The following is a 22,841-nucleotide window of genomic DNA, read 5'->3' on the forward strand; positions in this document are numbered from 1 at the left end:
TTCATTACCATGCATTATCGCACTTCATGCACAAGCTTTATTTGAAGATCCCTTTCCTTTTATCTCTGAAAAATCCTTTGTTGCTAATAGACTTATATGAACTCTTTCCATCCCACTCTTACTCTATCAACTGCTTCTAGGAAGAATAGATTTCAGAGTTCTGTGTCAGCCTTCCTGTGATCCCATGTCATTTTTTGTACACCTACAGTTTACTTTGAATATACAATATAGAGCTCCTATGTACCCCTTTTCTGCATATCAGTTATGCCCACTTACCAGATTGCAATAAAGCTTTGTATCCTACCCTAATAGAAATAGGCATGGCTGTTGGTTAAGAAGTTTGCTTTACAACCACATGGCTTCAAATTTAGTCCCATTATGTGGTCACTTGGACAAGACTTCCACTACAGCCCCAGGCTAACCAATTCCTTGTGAGTAAACTTGGTAGACTAAAACTATGCAGAAGCCCATCACACACACGAGTATATTTGTGTGTGTGTGTGTGCACACACATCTTTGTGTTCACCTCTCACTATTTGACAATCAGTCATAGTTTGTTTACATCCAAGTAGCTTGGCAGTTTGGCAAAAAGAGATTGATGGAATACGTATCACTCTTAGAAATAAGTATTGAATTCAATTCAATTGATGAAACTCCTTAAAAGCAGTGCCCTAGCATGACCAAATATAGTGACTGCAAGTTAAAGAATAATAACTTTTGCCTTTTCTCGATTTCCTGATCAGCCTCTGAGATCTAAGCCCTACTTCCATTTCACATTTACATCTTTTCATGTAACTTTTTTAATTGTATATGCTAAGTCATCAGCATACTGGAGTTTTCACAGATCTTGAACTTCTCAGTTATGACCTGGATGTCTATAAAAAACAGGTGGGGGCTAAGAACCTAGCACTCATGGACATGTATCTGTATACTAAATTCCATATTCAACCTTGTGGCCAGCTCTTACTTTACTGATAGCATATCTTCACATGGCTTATATAAATCCATTAATCAACACAATGTTTTAGTGAGAATATATATATATATATATAAATATAGTGAGAATTTACAAAAAAAACAAAAGATGAAGACGGGTGTGTAAACAACAAACAGATGTATTAGTTTAACACTTGGGAAGTGAGAAAGTCTTTTACGTTTCAAGCCTACGCTCTTCGACAGAAAGGAACACAGAAATAAACACGGAGAGAAAATAGAAAAAGGTTTAGTGGCTAGTGACCTATCATGGCAAAATGCCATATATAAAGTTTTCCGCTTGGTTAACAGCTTTTGTTGTAGAAAGCATCAATGGTTCCTCATCCTGTCACAAACTTAACTTAAACCTCATTTAAACTGATTTACCAATTCATATCCCAATTGGTGATGTAGATTTTTCTGCAACTTTCATAATTTGATACATCAATTTGATGCCTTTCTAATTGCTTCATTCTAAAGCATTAGCCTTGGCCCTCTAGTCATTGACAGCAATGCTGCTCTGCCACTCATTGAAGATAACACCTCTATGCCTATCTGATTGACTATGAGTAACCAACAAATGTCCTACAGGTATTATCAATAGCTTAGCAAATATTTTTAATATTCCAAATGCATTTCCTTTCTGCATATTCTTAATGACTCTTTTTTGCAGCATAGCTTCCAAACCCCAGTTGTAGATCACTCTGTTGGGTTCATTTAAAGTAGTAACTCCCACATGTTATTGTCATCCAGCAACCACTCATTGTAATAGTTTTCTGGTATTTTCTTCTCAACACCACCAAGCAAGAGTACATCACTATTATTATGCATGCACTTTTCACTGAATAGATACTGATTCATTACAAATCACTTCATAATTGTTGATACTTCTTGCGATAAACCTGTCGTCTAGATTCTCTTGTAGCAACTTGATATTACTCCTTGCTCCCTCCTTTCTTCCAGTCTTTTCAGGATTGTCTCTTAGTTTTTTTGTTTTTTTTGTTTTATCGAGTCTATCATTCCACTACCCCATATCATGTATCTACTGTACTATGTCACCCTCTACTGGGATGAAAGCTTGCTCCATCTACAGATCTAGCTTACAGTAGGCTGACTCGTGGAAAATCCCAGTTGTCATGTATGTTGTAAGTCTTTTCCTTCTTATCATAAACATCACCTAATACTTTTTAGACCTAACATGTGGCTCATCTTTCTTCTCCAATTTGGCTTCTGTCACTTTGTCTACCTAGCTCTTATCCTGGTGTTGCAAATTACTAGTCTATGTTGACTGGTTCATTTTCCACCAAGATTTAGTATTTACAACCATCTACAGGTCGTCATCAACTTACAACCTATCGACTTTACAACGATTGGTGCGCCAGCTCCCAGCATCAATGATAAGCAGTCCAGTTGAAATCTAATGGGTTTAATTTCTTAGAAATTAACCCAACTACGGGTGATGTCAGCTAATAAATGCTTCCCCTATGTTTGGTTATCAATCGCCACTGTGGTTATCCCAAGTGTTGGATGAATATCCTGTCCACATGACATCGAGGCAGCCTCGTATTTGTTTATAAGACGACTGGTTGAGACTCTGAAATTATAGACTAACGCCAGTATAATAGTATAATACAGAATAGTGTGTGTGACTTTTACCTGAGAATGTACCTTAAGAATGTAAAAATATAAAACAAAGCTATGTAGACATAGGCCGACTTATGACCAGTCACTCGGAACCAATTGTGGTTGTAAATTGACAACGACCTGTATTTATCATGTTCATTGGTGAATTTAACATCTGTATGGCTTCCGTATTTGCTTGAGTGGTAAGTGATCGGTTGGTTGGCATCAGCTTCAAGAGAATTGACAACGCTTCGTTTCTTGTACCACATTGATAGCTTCCATGTACACCAGAGTAACTGTTTTGGTGTTACAAAAGATGCCTGTAAAAGTCTCCAGGCATGATATCAAGGTTATTGTTGAGCTAATTAGGAAGTCTCTGTGTGGTCACTCTACCTGCAAGAAATGGCAGCCATATTTGCTCTAACTGCACCCTATAATCTTTAAAAAGAACACATTGAACAATGTAGTTCTAGGTATACATAAAGATGACTGGAACACTTTTGTTCATATTTACTTAATCAAAACTAACTTGGAGTTAAACAAGAACAGCAACAAGACTGCTGTCATTTGATTCATGGTAATTGGCAAGTTCTCATAGAAATGGTCCTTTTGCTCATCTTTCAGTTTTGACTGTGACACATAAGAAGAGTTCGACATCACTTTCATGCTTACTTTTACTAGTGACAGCTTTATTCTTCCTTCATTTAGTCTGACTACTTCAATTATACTGCCCAGCGATTTTCTTCAGTAGCAATACACCTACTTCACCAACTCTAAGCAGGAACCTATCCAGAAGAATTTGTACCCATGTTCCTTGCCCATAAGGATTCTTTCTGGCTTACCTCTTGTAAACAACACCCATCAATTTCACTTCATCTCTATCAACTCAACAATCTAGCTAGACCTGTCTTTCCTTGTGCCAGTATTGACAGTGACAACTCTAAAACTGTGCATCTGAAAAGAAAAAAGCAGAGAGATTCTACTGGCAGTGATGGATGGATTGTTTGATGCTCATCTGCATCTAAAAGTTGGAGTTGGTGATTGTGTTGGTGAGATTGCTTGATGATGGTTAAGGGGTACTGTCATATGATCAAGAGGTGTTTATGAATATCTGAATGTGTGCATATGAGTTTGAATAAGTGTCTGCATGATTGTGTATACGTTTGAATGATTGTATGCATGAAAATATTACACAGTATTTGTTATATATTTTACAGGACTGCCCAAATTTGGAAACTGCCCAAATGGTGACACTATAACAGTGGCTCTTCCTAACCAAGAGAACAGTGTCTATGTTGCTGTCACCTGGACAGCTACTGATCACTTGGACAAACGTCTTGTATTAAAATCAAATATTCCATATAACGAAGATGGTCTTCACTTCAAATGGCTGGGCAAATCTGAAAGACAAAAAGTTATCTTTACAGCTCTCGACCGTTGGAATCAAAAAGCTGTCTGTGAATTTTATGTCATTGTTGAAGGTAAGATCAGATACTGTTTTGCTATATTGATACTAATTTTAAGTCAGCCCTGATCAAGCAGATCTATAAATTAAGACATTCCAGCTATGTCCTTTCTATATCTTTTCTGATGTAGTATTTAAAGATACAACACATAAATTGTCCTTCATTCCATAACAAATTATGAAAAATAGCACCATTGTTGCTTTTTAGCTAGCTTTGAGACAATAAATCTATGACCGAAAACATTTCCAGAAATGTGTATTCCATCTTTAGTGTATCTTATCTAGAACTACATTATTGAATGCTATCATCATCATCATCATCATCATATAACATTCATTTTCCATGTTGGGATAGTTGGACAGTTCAACAGGATCTGATTAACTGCAGGACTGCATTAAGCTTTATTGTCTGTTTTGGTATGGTTTCTACAACTGGACGCCCTTCCTAAAACCAACTATTTTACGGCATGTACTTGGTGCTTTTTTCATACCTCCAGCACTAGTGAGGTTGCCATGTAACTTTCAAGATGAGTACAGAAGTGGAAAAAAAACCTCAACTGATTGGGGATGTACTTGAGGCAACAGGAGATAGCTTTATGCCAAATGTTGAAAGGCTAATACATGATAAAAGGACAGTCATAGATATCTTGATAGAGAGGCGATACATAGCTACCTTGCATTATAAAAGGGTAAGTGAGAGTAGCTGGAAAGAGGATAAGGGTGTTGTGAATGATATGCCAGAATGTACTATCAAGATACTAGATAGTGAGTGTAAGAGAGAACATAAACAATGGATCAGATGGGAAGAAGTGAAGTGTAACTTCATAAGAACATGAGAGGAGAATAGCAGATGGTTAGAGATGGTGGTCGAAGTGAGTGTAGTGTGATAAACAAGGATGGATGTCTGACTGATAAAAAATATCAAAATATCAGTTTGGAGGAGTGAAGATGAAAGAGAGAAGTGGTTCAGGATGGAGGGGAGGACAAGCAGCAATCTGTAGATCGATCAGAAAGTAGGGAAATGGTGTGCATGTGTAACGAGTAGAGGGAGCAAGATGTATGAAGAGATTTATCTGCTGTTAGAAGAAGGTTAAATAACTCTACATAGGTTTGTTAATTTGCTCAAAGCTACCCTCATTGCTTCATTATTATTGATATTGCATAAGCCCCATGTTACCTCTGTTTAATGAGACCTACAACTCTTAGCAGTTGTCATTCTCATTGTTGTGATGTAACTCCAATTTGTCATTTTTAATCAAACCTATAAGTCCCTTATCATCATCATTGTTTAATGTCTGCTTTCCATGCTGGCATGGGTTGGACGGTTTGACTGGGGCTCTGCCAGGCTCCAATCTGATCTGGCAAAGCTTCTACAACTGGATGTCCTTCCTAATGCCAACCACTTCGAGAGTGTAGTGGGTGCTTTTTATGTGCCACCAGCATGAGGGCCAGCAGGCGTTATTGGCATTGATCATGCTTGAATTCTGTATACATACAAAAAAACATTGGATAATTTCACCAAGCCTATGAATTCTAATACATGTGTGGGGATTTCCAACATGTATATTGTTTACCCTCATTTACTTCTGTAAACTAATATTTTGTCCACTTCTGTTTCATGTTTCAGACAAAGAAGCCCCTCATTTTACCTACTGTCCTCACAATATTGTAATCAAAACTAATCTATTATCTGAACGAGTGGTTTGGCCAAAGCCAATTGCCGAAGACAATACTCAACTAGAAAAAGTGGTATCCTCTCATCAAACTGGTTCAGATTTTACTTCTGGAACCACAGTTGTTAACTATACAGCAATAGACAAAACAGGAAACAATGCCACCTGTAACTTTAGTGTTACTATCATACCAGGTAAGGATTGATTGTTACATCTATAGTACAAAATCTGTCTGTAACACCATGCACAGCACATACTTGTTTTTTACCTTCAAAGATCAGTGTTGCTTGAAATATTTTAGTTGTGGCCTTTGGGCTGTGCTGATGGGTATAGAATTTATAATGAGGTGTATCATATTAAAAAACTTCTCTAAAATATATCATTAAGCAGTCTAGTGATAAATTTGTGTGCTTTAGCATGCCTCAGTTGAGAATTAAATACTCTACCTAAAAGAGACTAATATGCTCTATATATCTCATTGTACCTATCTATCTCACTAGCTAACAAAATTGGGATTTAAATCTGTCTGTTTATCTATTTTTCAGTCGTTCAGTCTATCTTTCTATTATTCTTTCCATGTTTAGATATAGTAACCTCATAATCATGTCATCCTACTGATCTGTGACATAATGTCTCCCTTCAAATATTAATAACATGTTAACCATTGACAGGATGCATTTTTCAATTCTGTGGCAGTTTTGATTTTTAAACAATCAATATTCAAAGTATATGTATCTAAATTTCAGCAAAAATATGCTAGGAATAACAGGTTTTACAAATAGTTAAATGATATTGTCAGATAGTTTAGAAAATATTTGTCTATATATTATATGTATAGTTCTCATCGCTGCATATAAATGATAATAGAAGTACAACTCCTAAGTATTTTTGATAAATCTTCTAAGAAACAATAAAGTGAGAAGTTGGAGAAATTATTGGTACTTCTTCAGTTTTATGTATAGCATATGTAATATGCTGCTAGTGATATCCAAGAAATAGTAATAAACAAATTACTGTACAGTTGTTGGTGCATATCTGACAAAAGATCATGTGATAAATTATGTAAAACACCCAACAGCATAATAGCCAAAATAGTTCTATATTTGATAAAATATTTATTTATTGAAACATGTCTGCTAAGTCTGGCTCTGCTCAAGCGTAAGTCTCACTGAAAATAGAGTTATAAGCCCCATATAATTCTATAGCTTCCTTTAAGCACATATCAACTAAACTTTTTGGAGTATGATATCTTTACAGCCTGATACTGTTGAAATATTTATAACTACCATGATAGAGTTGTTGAATACTTTTTATGGTATTTAATACATCTATGTTATACTCAGAAGAGCCATTTTAACCATCTAAAACACAAAAATTGTTACATTCATTATCTATCAAAAAATATATGACAAGTAAATTCAGAAAACTAAAATAATTCTTCCACCATGTAATTGCTTCGGTTTCAACATATAGCCTCAGATGAAGTCATTTACTAGACAAGTGCATCTCAGAGATTCACAGAATAAGTAAAATTTCATTGGTTTTGTCCATTTATTTTTACATCTGAGACATTGTTTTACAACCAGATGTTTTCCCTGTTGCTAACTCTTACTTAGTTTTCAAAGAAGTGATATCTTATTCCACTGTTTTGAAAGGCACAAAAACAGTGGACAACTCAACATAGGAAATGGTAGCAATATGACTGAGCAATTTTCAGAGAAGTGCAAATTTAAACAAATACACAGACACACATATTTTCACATGTACACACACATACAGTAGGCTTCTTTATTGTTTCTATCAACCAAATTCACCCACAAGTGTTTGGTTATCACAGGGTCATAGTAGAAGACACCCAATGTACCATGAAATAGAACTGAACCTGAAACCTCATGACAGAAAAGCACAATTCTTAATTATGCAGCCATACCTATGTTTTAAAATATACTTGGTAAAATATATTTATGAAAGCTGTGGTGCATTTAGAATAACTTTGTTGCCCTTATTTTATATTATTTTTATTTTAATTATTTAATTAAAGTTGAAGGGACAACGTTCTTAGTCTTCAGATGTCTGCCTAGACTGCTGAGGTGGATGAATTTCATACTTTGAATTTCTATAAATTGATGTATTGTAGAGAAAATATTAGTTCTGAGAAGGAAAGGATAGGTAATGAATTTTGGTGTAGAATTTGCTGGGTGAGACTTAAAAGAGATGACTAGAGCTGAAACGACAGATGTATCAGTTAAACACTGGTATATATGGTATATAACTTACTAGTTCAAAAGTACTGAAGCCTTTATAATAGTGACAAAACAGTCAGATGAAGACAGTAACAAGTCAGTAGTTGTAGTGTGATGTTAAGTCCTTACTAATAAGTCTGATGGCCTTAATTTTAATGTAGTTTAGGCTGTATTTGTGTATAGCAATAATAAAAGAATCCCAGATATATTAGCACTGCTCTAAAATTAATCTTACCTGAACTTTACTGAGGGTCAGCTACTGATCAGAACAGAAGTCATTGTTGATCTCAGTAGCTGGAAATTCTTGGTATCAATCAAGTGACCATTTACAGAGTATCTGTAAGAATATTTTCTTCCATTCAAAGTTTAAATCATTTCTCTTTTTCTTCTTGATTACAGAAACCAACTGCAACTTACCTAAAATTACAAATGGTAGATTTGTTTGTGGCACAGACCCACCACAACTGGCAATGTGTTATATTACCTGTGAAAATAAATTTGGTGTTAACCCTCTTGGAGTGTTCACAGAGCCATTCAACTGTAAAGTCCTTGACAATATCCACAAACTAGAAGAGATCATGAAAACACAGCAAGCATGTTTAAGTAAGTGGAATTCTTTGAATTTAAATGAAATATCAAATAATTTTTCTAATTCCCTAAAATTCATCAAATTACGTTTTTTTAATCATCATAATCATCAAGACTTTGGATTTGGCCCTTTAGAATTTGATTTCGTCCTACAGGAATTGATAAAAATAAATACCAGTCATGAACTGGGCTCTATTCAGTCAACTGAATCTCTCTTAAGTTTAAGACCAGTTGTCTGCAAGAGTTCCTAAATGCTGTTAACCTAGTTCTGGTGCCATGAATTTGTTAAAGAATTAGAGAAGAAATTCCAAAAGAAATCTAGAATTGAGGTTTTACAGGAAACCTTGCAAAGCTTTTGTTATCGAGAAGGAGATAAAACTCTACCAACATGTGTGAATGTATAGCTTGTAATCATTGTGAAAAACAAAATTTATTATCATTATTGAGCTGGCAGAATCATTAGCATGCCAAACAAATGCTTAGTGGCATCTCATCCATCTTCATGTTCTGAGTTCAAATTCCACAGAGATCAACTTTACCTTTCATCCTTTCAGGGTTGATAAAATAAGTACCAGTTGAACACTGAGGTTGATGCAATCAACTTACTCCCCTCCACCAAACTTGCTGGCCTTTTGCCAAAATTTGAAATCCCTATTGGTGTTATTATAATTATTATTATTATTATTATTATTATTATTGCTAAGGCAGTGAGCTGGCAAAATCATTAGCACACTGGACAAAATGCTTAGCAGTATCTCACCCACTGCTCTGTTGTGAGTTGAAATTCTGCTGAGGTTGACTTTGCCTTTCATCCTTTCAGGGTTGATAAGTACCAATTGAATACTGGGGTTGATGTAATCAACTCATCCCCCACCTCCCCCGAGCTTGCCCTTGTGACAAAAATTTTAAATAATAATTATTATTATTGCTATTTCATATACACACAACAGATTAAACTGTTGGAAAAGAAAAATTCTTAACATTGGGCTACAAGTAACTTTAGATGTCAAAAACCCACCTAAGTATCCAAGCTGTCCCTAATAACACTGTTTTCTGGAGCTGTACTAAAGTTCCTAATGTATCTATAACTACAGGGATACATTTTACCTGCACTTTCCATAGTCTCTGTAACTCAATGGCTACATTCTACTACTTTGCTATTTTCTCTATACCTCTCATATTGTTTTTCTCATCATTTGGGACTGTAAAGTAAATTACCTGGCACTTTCTATTCTCTTTGTCTACTACTATTATATCAGGCCTTCTAACTTTAATTACTCTATGCATCTGAATGTTAAAATCCTATAAGATCTCATATTTCTTACTTTCTAGCACTTTATTAGGTTCATGTTCATACCATTTATCAGTATACTCAAATCCTAGCTTTTTATATAACTCCCAGTGGATCATTCTCCTAGGTTGTCATTGTTTTTCTTGTATTCTTTTTGAGCCAGTGTTCTACATTCACTTACTATATGAGTAACACTTATCTCTTTTGATTTACATAACCTACATTGAGAATTTACCAGGTTTTTGTCTCTCTTGACTTTCACCCAATTAGTCCACAATGCTTGATCTTGTGCTGCTACTAGCAAAATTTTCATCATCGTTTAATGTCCATCTTCCATGCATTTTGGTTTGGCTCAGGTTTAGTCTTATTCCTGGTAGGAATTATGTGGATAGTAGGTTACTGCCTGTAACCTTAGGTATTCACAAGGTTTCAGCAGTCTTTCACGTGCTTAGAACCCTCCTGATAATCTTTGCTGTCCCCATGAGACAAACTTTCTGTGGAAGATCTACCAGGCATTCTGATTCAATCTCTTTCAGCCATTTGTATATATCTTGGCTTGCTGTTAGTCATTTGTCTATTATTATTATTATTATTATTATTATTATTATTATTATTATTATTATTATTATTAATATTATAAAAATAAATATAGCAAATGGACAGAGTCATTAAATCATTGAACAGGATGCTTCGTGGTATTTGTTCCAACTCTAGCACTTTGAGTTCAAATCCTGCCGAGATCAATTTTGCTTTTCATCGTTTTGGGGTCAGTGGAAAAGGTACCAATCCAAGATAGTAGATTAGCAGAACTGTAAAAACACTGAACTGAATGTCTTGCAGTATTTATTCCCACTCTTTGTATTCTGAGCTTAAACCCTGCTATGGCCTACATGGGTTATAAACTTAACCTAATACCTGGCTTAACACCACCACCTGACACCATAGTTGCCTTTAGAGGAATACCACTCTGTTGCAAGCATTCAAACCAAGTTTCTGGTTTGAGGAGATCTTCCACCCCCTCTCCCAGAGAGATCTTACCTTCCCTCCTAGCAAAAAAGATTTTAAAATGTCTTATTTGAATTGTTGCTAAGATAATTGTTTTTCAGGTTGTTGTTGTCATTACTGATAGATGTATTATTGCTTTCTGGACAGAAACATTTTAAATTCTTTTAAAAATACACATTTCTTGTTCAACTCCAATTTGGTATTGGTTCATGGCCAAGAATGAGACACCTGGTAACAAATGGAGGTCAAAGCAATTAAAACATAATGAAATGTAAATATTTTTTTAAAGTCTGAAATGTTATAATTTTATGAATTGTGTCACTGTTATTCTTATTTTTTTCAAAACCTCAGTTGTTAAATACTGTTTTAACTGGTCTGTTCTAATGTTAATTATTTCACCATCATTAAATACACAGATAACCACCATCCATTCAAAGTACAACAAGAATTTGAAATACAGTTCCAAGGCAGATGTGAACAGGATGACTCTAGCCTACACTCAAAACTTTCATCAGCAGTTACCCAATATCTTGAAGCCCAGAATCATTGCTGGGATGTTAAATGCAACTTTAACAATATTACAGTCCTCTGTGGACCAAGAACTGATGGACACAGATACAAGCGGTCTAATTACTTCACTGTTACATGGAACATCACAATAAACAATGTGTAAGTATCAACAGTCTGTAATGATGATCATCATCAAGTGCACTATGGTTCTTTTGCAGATACACAGACAGACACACACACTCACACACACATGCATGCACAATAGTATTACAAAGAGAACTGGATAACTCAAGTAGAGTAAATGTTTTTATATTTTACTGGAGCTTATGCTGGTGTCAATTGTTAAATTATTTCAATACTGGCAGTTCTCCATCAGTTTTTTCACTTGTCTTCTTTAGGTAGTCATCATCATCATTTAGCATCCACTCTTTTGTGAATTTCAGGTTTTTCAAATTATCCAAATCTGTATATTCATTCAGATGCTATTTGCCTATTGCAGGTGAATATAATAATTAAAACTTGCATTTGTGATGAAATTTGTTTGTTATCTCTTTTTTACAGCATAAGTGTTTTGTAACTCTATTTCAAATATGAAGTTTTTCTGTAATACATAGATTGTATAATCTTGTGTGGATGCAAATAGGGTGGAATTCATTCTTGAACTGACCATGTGATGTTGAAATTTTCAGCCCTTCAATTTAGATAATATCATGCTATTCATTCTTTACATTTGAAAATAGACATATAGTTTAGGTAGTGGCTTTTGCAGTTACCTTCATACATATCTATGTATAATTTAATTCTATTGGTGTTGTTTATTACCAAACAATGATATACTATGGTTTTAAACAGATATTACGTGCCACCATCCGAATCGTGGCCGAAGCCAGTGCCGCCTCGACTGGCTTCCGTGCCGGTGGCACGTAAAAAGCACCCACTACACTCACAGAGTGGTTGGCGTTAGGAAGGGCATCCAGCTGTAGAAACATTGCCATATAAGACTGGAGCCTGGTGCAGCCTTCTGGCTTCCCAGATCCCCGGTCGAACCGTCCAACCCATGCTAGCATGGAGAATGGACGTTAAACGATGATGATGATGATTAATAGTTGAAGGGACATTACTCTTTATTTTTGTAATTCTCTCTTTGAGATTTGAGATATATTTTCTATTTTTATTACATTGCCAATATTCATTGTGTAGCTAAAACTAAATTTAGTGCATTGTTTGTTGAATAGCTTCCTGGATTTGTGCTCAAGGAGATAGGTTGTGTGTCTTTTAGTTTGTAACAATGTTCAAATTATGTATGATTTTATATTCAGACTGAATGTCTGAGCAAGCTCACAATGTACCCACCCCCAACTATTCATACTGTTGTTCCCCTTCTTAGGAATGAAGCCAATTTTTTTCTACTACACTATTTTAGTAGTTCGCATTTTTACAGATTCTTTATTAGAAACAAGGTTTACTTGTATTCTAATAAGAAATCAGTATAGCTGTTGATATCCTCAAAAGGCTGATAAAAGCTGTGAAAATTTACAATAACTGGAATACTTCAACCATAGGCATAGGATTGGCTGTGTGATAAGTAGCTTGCTTACGAACCACATGGTTCTGGGTTCAGTCTCACTGCATGGCACCTTGGGCAAGTGTCTTGTACTATAGCCTCAGGCTGACCAAAGCTTTGTGAGTGGATTTGGTAGATGGAAACTGAAAGAAGCTTGTTGTATATATGTATATATATGTGTGTGTGTTTGTGTCTGTGTTTGTCCCCCAACATTGCTTGACAACCGATGCTGGTGTGTTTATGTCCCCGTAACTTAGAGATTCAACAAAAGAGACCGATAGGATAAGTACTAGGCTTACAAAGAACAAGTCCTGGGGTCGATTTGCTCAACTAAAGGCGGTGCTCCAGCATGGCCACAGTCAAATGACTGAAACAAGTAAAAAAGTTAGTTGACACTGTTTGAAAATTACCATTTTAGCATGATGAAAGTGTTTAAGATAATAAATGCGTGTGTGTATTAGCACACACACACATGCAAATGCATACATAAGCTTATAAATACTTACAAACATATATAAATACATACACGCATCATCATCATCATCGTTTTATGTCTGCTTTCCATGCTGGCATAGGTTTGACAGGAGCTGGCCAGGCAGAAGTCTGCACCAGACTTCTGTGTCTATTTTGACGGGTTTTTACAGTGAGGTGCCCTTCCTAACACCAACTACAAAAATCATGCCAAAACAAAGAGAATAATAATTATCTATTATATTGCAGTGCTAACAATAGATTCCTGTGGTGTATAAACATCTGTCATTGTAGAAAGTGGATAGTAAAAGTGTATGTACAATAGAGTGAGGGAGAGATTCAAATGAACACTACTGGCACATGCACATACATCATTTAGCTGTGTGTTGATAGAATGGGAGTATATGTATATGTGTGCATGCCATAAGCAATTGTATGTGTAGTGTGTGTGTGTTTGTATACATGCCAGTATCATTTAGTGACACTCTTTCTCTCCCTCTCTATCTTACTAAGTATGTAACAAATGAATCTTTTAGCAAATCATCGTCATGAAGATTGAACATATCTTCCTATCAGTTTTATTATCGATATGTTGATAGCCCTATTCCTAACTTCCTTTGTAAAATGTGTCTAACACTATTTCCTGGATACAGAGTTTTTCCAACTATATACTAACATCTGTATTTCTAACTTTCTGCATAAAATCTATGAAATGGCATGTCCTGGTTACAGAGTCTTTCTAACTATCTATATGTTAATAACTGTATTACTAAATTTCTTCATATGTTTGTAAATGGTATATCCTAAATATGGAGTTTTGTCCTTAACTTTTTTTGTGAAAAAAATGCGTGATAGGATATACTGGATACAAGTGTTATCAACTATATAATATCATCATAATCATCATCATCATTGCTTAATGTCCTCTTTCCATGCTGGCATGGGTTGGGCATTTTGACAGGATCTGGCCAGGCAGGAACCTGTGCCATATTTCTGTGTCTGTTTTGGCATGGTTTTATGGCTGGATGCCCTTCCTAACAGCAACCACTCTGCAGAGTGGCCTGAGTGCTTTTTACGTGGTACTCATACATGTGAGGTTAGTTTTGGCATAGTTTTTACAGCTCAGTACCCTTCTAAATGCCAACTACTTCACAGTGTGGACTGGGTGCTTTTTAAGAGGCACCTGCACTGGCAAGTTCACAAAGTAACTTTGCAAGACAAAGAATCTTTGAGAGGAGAGGTGGTATTGAAGGAGGTGATCTTGTGTTAGATAATGAAAGGTTAGAGTGTGACAGTGAGACAGAAACAGATGTTATGCTGCAGAGATGGTACATGGTTACCCAGCCAGAGAGAGGGAGAGAAAGAGAGCAAGAGTTAACAAGAATGTGAACAGAAACATGTGTGCTGCTGTAAAGGAGATACATGGTTACTTAGCCAGAGGTAAGAGCAAGAGAAGGAGGGAGAGAGAGTAATCAAAAATGAGGGCAGAAACAGGTTTGTTGCCATAGGGGACGTACATGATTACTCAGCCAAAGGGAAAAACAAGGGTAAGAGAGAGTAGGAAACAGCAAAAGCAGGAGAGGGATGGTGGTAAATGACAGGGTATACTCACAAGGAACAGGGATCAGGGCATAGATGGGGTGGTAGAATAAGGAAGAGAGAGATGAATGGTGGCAGGTACTGGCAGGGTATTGCCAAGAAGTCATGAGTAGGGAGTGGGGGTAGAGAATATTATGACTGGTGAGAATCTGGGTATATAGAGGTGGGGGAATGGAGAGAAGCAAAGATACAGTGAGTAGGGTAGTGAGGACTGGATTGGGGAGTGGAAGATAATCATAGTGTATGAAGAGGAAGAGAAGAGAAACAGTTTGCGAAATGGGGATGTAGTTTGGTTTGTTGAGGTATGGTGTGTGAAAATTTTATTGTTATGTGTGGGTGGAACACAATGCTTCTAGAACTCAGGTTCACTGATGTGGGTGGGTCTTCTCTAGAACCTCACATTATCAGTCATCTCAGTCAATTGTCATTTCTTCTGTGTGCCCCAACATCCTGAGATTGGTCCTCACTACTTAATCCGATGTCTTCCTTGGTCATCCTTTTCCACAGGTGCCATCCACTTTCAGTGACCAGCATTTCTTTATACAGTTGTCTTCATTCATACACATATCAAGAGCTTAAATCATTTTATTATTGAAACGGCTTTTGGTGTGTTAAGGAGACCAGTGGAAGACAATGATTAGAGAGCACAACAATGAAAATTGAATCAAATGATGCAGAGAAGATGCTGGGGAAGATTGTGGTTAGAATAAAGAGAATTTGGAATTAAGAATAAAGAGAAGAGAATCAGAAATGACAAGAAGTATTAACTTAAGAAGGAAAGAATGAAATTAATGCAAAATATGGAACCAGAAAGTGTCACAATATGAACGACTAAGCTGAGACTAATGAGGCAAGAAAGAGAATTGCTAATCAAGAAAGGCAAAATATGAACAATACTGATAAGCAAGAACATTTTGCTCAAGCCAGAATGAGAAAACATGACCAAAGACAATAGACAAGATTTCCTAGAAATTAATCGAAGGGTTATAAAGGAAACAGCATATTATTATCAAGTGGCAAGATGTTTATGGTGACACTGCGCAACAAAATGGGCTGTGGAACTTCCACAAGCACTGCTATTTATTATTGTCATCATCATCATTAAGACTGTGAGCTGGCAAGATCATTAGCATGCTGAACAAAATACTTAATGGTATTTCATCCATCTTCACACTCTGAGTTAAAATGCTACCAGGGTTGACTTTGCCTTTCATCCTTTCAGGGTCAATGAATAAGTACCAGTAGAGTACTGGGGTCAATGTAATGAACTCACCCTCTCCTTGAAATTGCTGGCCTTTTGCCAAAATTTGAATCCCTTATTATTTTAATCATCAAGGCAGTAAGCTGACAGAATCATTAACATGTCAGACAAACTCCTTCACAGCATTTTGTCCATCTTTACATTCTGAGTTCAAATTCCATCAAGGTCAATTTTGCATGTCATCCTTTCGGGGTTAATAAAATAAGTACCAGTTGAGCACTGGGGTGGATATAATCGACTTTCCCCACTCCTTCAGAATTGCTGGCCTTGTGCCAAAATTTGAAACCATCATTATTATTAGTAGTTTTTCTTTTTCTTTCAATTTTATTTCCATCTCTTGTCAAGTGTCTTCCCACCACATAGAGCAAAGAAACTCACAGTATTCATTGATAGGCTATTAAAATAAACACACCAGATTGTTCATTTACAAAATGTTATGTAAAAAAATATGTATATATACATGGAAGGCTATTGTTCTCACAGCAAAAATGCTCTTCTTAAAATGTGTGACGTACTAGTTGAAACAATTTCTTGCATAGTGATAGTAAACCAACAATCATTTTCAAATGATTTTCAGTTCCTTGTTTGATTATTCCTATTATTCCTCAATCATTAGTATTGTAACTGACAAAATACTTCCTTCAGCTCTTTACTAGGGTCAACAAAATAAAGTTTCAGTTTAGTATTGAGGGTCAATTTAACCAACTAACTCCTCTCCCTGAATTTCAGGCCTTGTGCCTCTGTTATAAAATAAATAATTTTTATTCATTGTCATCACTGTTGTTCTTATTTCTATCATAGGCAACGTTTACCTAAAACTGAAATTCGCAGCATTCTGGAGGCTTTTGAACAAGAACTTGCCTATGTGGCCGAACTTTTCTCAATCAATGTACATGACCGAGAATATAAATCTGTTCCTGGAAGTGTTAAAGCATCAGCCCCTTACTGGCAGTGTAAATCTGGTGAAATGCTGCAAGATGAATACTGCAGTAAGTTACTCCCTTTCTTCTATGTCTTCAACTGCTGTTTCTTTTACTCTTGTTTCTATTTCACATCCTCACATACGCACACACAGCCTCCAAACCAATTAGTAGTTAAAGCAGATACTCTTAAAAGGTATGTTCTCAGGCAGACATACACACACAATCATACATGTATGCACTTTCATGCATACTTGGCTCAAGCAACATACACAACAATCAAATATATTCAGATACTCCCTATAACCATCACCATAAGTTTTTCATACTATATTCATCAATGCACAACTAACACACAAACACACACACTTCATGCAAGTACTTTCACACACATATACCTTAATAGCACTAAGAATACATATACACATATGCCTATACATACACATGCATGCTCACGTGCATCTGTAGATGTATTCATACATGCATATGCATACACATACACATATATATACATGCACACGCATTTACAGTCACACGCTTACACGCATACAGGTACTTACTTAGACATATATACACATATACACACTCATATATATTTGCATATATACGTACACACACCCACATGTATCCACTTGTATGTTCATATATGTAATATTAAATGATTGTGATCCTTAAAGTAAAATTAAAAATTGAAATGGAGATAAGTAGGGTTGTTGGGTATTACCTACAGGGTATTGTAGATGTATACTGTGTGGTTATTTAGATTGCATTTAGATTTGTGGTAAAATTTGAAGGTATGAAAACGGCAGCGGTTGCATGTACTTAGGGCCTCATTATATTTGCTTAGTAGTGTTGAGGAGTTGTGTTTTAATATGTGAAATGCCTCTTTAAGGCATAACTTACAGGCTAATTCCATGGCTCCATACTTTGAAATGACTGAACATGAACTGTTATTGGAACTTACATATCATGTACAGGAAACTTTTTTAACACTTCTATACACCATTTTCCTCAAATAATGGAACTGCAACTACAATATCTCTATATATCTTATTTCTAGTTTCATTCTCTTATTTCCCTCTATATTCCCTATCTCCTCCTTTTCCACAATAATTCGAACTCAAATATTTTCTCACACTCTCTGATGAAGGGATATCTATAATAAACCAGAAACAGCTGTAAGACTATTTCATTATAAATGTCCTGAAAACTTCTCACAGCCTTGGCTTTGTTATCTCATTCTGTCTTATATATATATATATAATCATATATGGTTTACAGATGAGATTCAGAGATTCTCCATATAGAAGACACTTAGTAGTGCTCAAAAGATTCAAACTTAGATTCTGATGTCTTTACAGTGGATCATTCCACAAGGTAAAGAAAGATTGTAAGAGGGATCAAGTTGAGCAGGTATATTTGATGTATCTAATTTGATTCTCCACATAATTGCGTCTGTATATAGTAGTTAGGCTGTTGCACTCACAGTCACTAGGTCGTGGGTTCAATTCCCTGATTGGGCAGTGAGTCATGTTCTTGAGTAAAACACTTCATTTCACATTATCCAGTTCGCCTTTTGGTGGGGAATATTGGCCTGCTCACCTAGCCAGCAGGGTGGTGTCATTTGAAGGCTAAAACAATGCCAAACACATTGTGATCAGCGATGTGTAACAACGTCTGATAGCCTGGTTGGTCACGTGATCACATGATATATATATATATATACACACACACACACACACGCATACATACCCTCATCATACACATACATACACTCATTCACACACTCAAACTCACACATACTCACGCTAATCTCTTCTTCCATTTGTATATTTGCCAGTTCCTTGCCCCCCTGGTTCAATGTTGAATGTCACATCACAGAGGTGTTCTTTCTGTATGGTTGGTTTCTACCAAGATAAGGAAGGCCAAACCAGCTGTAAACTCTGCCCTGATGGTGTCAGCGCAGCAGAAGGCGCTACCAGCCTTGAATATTGTAAGTACTTACACATTGATTTCTGTACACACATGCACAAACACACACTCTGTGTGTGTGTGTGTTTCTCTCATTCTCTCTCTTTCTCTCTCTCTCAATCTCCTTCTCTCTTTCTCTCTCTCTCTCTTTATAATATATATAATGACTGAACAAAGACAAGAAAAGATGGAAGAGGGACAGGTTTTCACAATGATGTTATTAGTTTCTTGCTTGAAAAGAAAAAGGGAAAATGAAGAGTGTCTTTGACGTTTTGGACAAAGACTCCTTCATCAGAAAAAAGAGGAGTGGTAGGACAGATTGAAGAGAAAAAATGTTTGTTGGAAGGTGAAAATACAGTTCTGTGGCAGGAGTTAAGAAGAGGCAGGAAGTTATATGTATAAAGGAAGGGCATCTGTGTTAGATGGGCATAGCAGGGAGTGGTGTGGGGTGTAGGTGGTTCACTGGGGGTGAGTAGCTTTGAGTGGGATATGAATATGGTAAAGGTGAGAGAAGGCATGGCAGCAGAAAAAATGATGGAGAAAAAAAGCAAGACAAAAAAAATGAAAGTAGATACAGGTAGAGGAAAAGTTACACTGTAAAGGTAGAAAATAGTAAGAAGAAAAAAAAATTATTTAGTAAATATATAAAGAAAAAAAGAAACATTTAAGCATAAAAGAGTATGTAAAAACAAAGAACAACAGAATAGTTAAGAAATATATATATAAGGCATGTGATTATTGGAAAAATGAGAGATAATTATGGAAAGGATATAAAAATAGGCTATAAAGAAAAAATTATTGAACAAAAAATAGGTACAGAGATAAATATTGTAGATTCAATAAAATGGAATAGGAAAGATTATATTCTGTTGTGTCTGGGGAGAGTCATTTTCAAGACTATTGAAAAGGTTGCAAGATGCAACGAAAATTTTAGGAAAATAAAAATAAGAAATAAGTGGAAATTTTACCGGTGAGTGTGTTAAATTATAAGACACAAAAAGAAAATGACTCTCCCCAGACACAACAGAATATGCTTCAACACACGAACCATATAAAGAATCTTGCAAACCAAATCCAAAAATCAAAGATTATATTGAAAGGCAGATATTATATTAGTTAATTAGTTTGTTTGTCATTGTCGACAATGACCAAGCAGTCCAATGCATGCTTGGAAGGCTCTACCATAGGTTTGGTGCTCTGCTGGAACTGAAGGAAAGGAATAGGCTCCAGACTTGTGCAGTTCACATTTTATTTGTACCCTTGCAATTCTGTTCTATTCATAGGTAGTGGCACCTCTGTTGGTGCAGTTTCATCAGGCACTGCAGTCCTGTGTTTGCATTTCCCAATATATATATATATATACACACACACAAATAATTAATTTAGACAGCAGTGTGCAATGTGTTACCAAAAAGGGAAGCTGTAACTGTTATTAAATATGACTAATGGTGTTAGAACACCTACATTGCTAGGAATAAGAGCTAAACTGCTGTAGTCAAAGCACATAATTGTATACATATATACTGACAGGGACTGTAATTGCCTGAAAGTACTGGTCGAGAATCCCCTATACTGATTGGTCAGTTTTGGTTTTTACTGTAACCTCATCAATAGGGACTGTCAATATATATGTACAGTAATCCCTCAACTATTGCAGGTGTTACATTCCAAAACCTCCCACAGAAATAATTATAATCTAAAAAAATATAAATACCTATCAGCCACAGAAACCTGCAATATACTGAGGAGTCTGTGATGTAAATTTACATGTATTAGCCAGAAAAATCTGCGATATACTGAGTGTGTGATAGGTGATCTGTGATATGGCAAGGAATTACTGTATTTGCCATAGAAATCTATGGATGATTTAATGAATTACTAATGTGTCTACAAATAATTAACATAACCAGCGGTGTCTATGTAAATAGATTGATATCCCTCTCTTTTTCTCTCTCTTCCTTTCTCTTCCCCTTCTCTTTCTCTCTCTCACATACACACCCTTTCTAAATTCACTACAACAATGGAGAAATATGGAAAAAAAAACATGTTTCATAAATTACAATTTTCTAAATTTCAACATCATAATCATCACTACCATTATCCCTATCATCACCATCATCATCATCACTATTATCTTCATCACCCCTAATCATTTTTTACTACCAGCATCAACACCATCATCATATCATTCCATCATCACCATTTTATTCCAATCAAGGCATTCTGTATTCTATATTCTCTCTGCATCTCTTTGTCTTTCAGGTATCTCCATCCCAGCCATTGATGAAATGAGTAAATTTCTCATTATCACTACCTGTACGTTTGGCTTTGTCTTCCTCTGTCTTGTGATCTTCATGTACCTTCAGTACCAGCGTCAGCAACGGAAAGCAAGTAATCTCAAAGCAGCACCAACCCCAAGGAATACAACAACAAGTGTGTATGTTGCTCCTCCACCATTCCCCCGTGTCAAGCCAGTCAATGGCAGTTTTGAGACTCGAGACTACATGTATGTTCATGAGTATGAAGACATAGAGAATGCTTCCCAGGTATCAAAGATGCCAAACCCCAATATAGATGCACTTTATCGAATTCCGCCACATATGCAGCGAAGACTGGCTTCCACAGAAAATATCTATGATGACTGAAGAATTTAACCATGCTCATTTGCATATACATCCATACCTAACAATTTGAATAATTGTATACACACACATTCACATATATATGTGTGTATATATATATATGTATATATATATATATATATATATATATATATATATATATATATATACTCATATATATAGACATATGTGCACATAAGCATTACACACAGACAGACATATGCATACTCTCACATACACACATATACATATGCCTATGGAAAAGATTATTATGAAATAATGAAATGGAGTGATGATTGAAGCAAAGAATCTTTCGGAAAACTTGTATATTGTTTGTGGCCTTCCGCTGGCAATCATAATAAAAATGCTGTTTAATGTCTGGTATGGGACAGTGCTTGTCAGTATGTGTGCGTGTGTGTGTGTTCGCGTGCATGCATGTGTGTGCGTATACACGTGTGTGTGTGTGTATGATTATAAAAGGATGTACTTGGCTTCAAGGAGTACTACTGCATTAAAGCTTCACCTCTTCTACAAGAATTACTCTTTCTTCTCATCTCTTTGCCATGAGTGGAGTCTGAAGGAATTAGGAAAGGAAAAGACTCAATGTGGACAACAAAAAAAAAAAGAAAGCAAAAAGAAAATTCAAGAACATTTTTATCCTAACCTATTTTAATTATTGAGATATCTTCTCTCTCTCTCTCTCTCTTTGCCCCTAAGTCTCTCTCTCTTTATCTCTCTCTCTCTCTCTCTCTCTCTCTCTCTCTCTCTCCTGTTGCCTTAATGTGTCTCCCTTTTATCAACTCTCTTTTACTGTCCAATTATTCTCTATTTTCACATTACTTACCAAACTGTTCTTCCCTGTAGACATATTCCCTCCTACAGTTTGGTCGGTATGTTTAGCACTCCCCTCACCCCTCAGCCTATCAAACATCTATATAATTATACCCACCCTCCAACCTAATTATCTATTGATTTCTTACCTAAATAGATAACTTGTTAATTAAAATAAACAATAACAATTAAAATGACAATTTGGTAGATATTTATAATAGACACAGTTGAGG

The 22,841-nt window shown here is 35.8% G+C and overlaps 1 protein-coding gene across 2 annotated transcripts in view; it reads left to right on the forward strand.

Moving 5' to 3' along the window:
- Positions 1-22,453, forward strand: part of LOC115216733 (low-density lipoprotein receptor-related protein 6-like) — a 719,088-nt gene extending 696,635 nt beyond the window's left edge. For both annotated transcript variants that reach the window (XM_029786291.2, XM_029786282.2), the window contains 7 exons: positions 3,813-4,076; positions 5,688-5,927; positions 8,376-8,579; positions 11,277-11,529; positions 17,067-17,254; positions 19,026-19,178; positions 21,419-22,453. In XM_029786291.2, the coding sequence (XP_029642151.2) occupies positions 3,813-4,076; positions 5,688-5,927; positions 8,376-8,579; positions 11,277-11,529; positions 17,067-17,254; positions 19,026-19,178; positions 21,419-21,801 (1,685 nt within the window). In that variant the 3' untranslated portion in view covers positions 21,802-22,453. The remainder of the gene's footprint in view (positions 1-3,812; positions 4,077-5,687; positions 5,928-8,375; positions 8,580-11,276; positions 11,530-17,066; positions 17,255-19,025; positions 19,179-21,418) is intronic.
- Positions 22,454-22,841: the final 388 nt, after the last annotated feature.

This window comes from Octopus sinensis, linkage group LG1 (assembly GCF_006345805.1).
Source record: "Octopus sinensis linkage group LG1, ASM634580v1, whole genome shotgun sequence".
Classification (NCBI taxonomy): domain Eukaryota; kingdom Metazoa; phylum Mollusca; class Cephalopoda; order Octopoda; family Octopodidae; genus Octopus; species Octopus sinensis.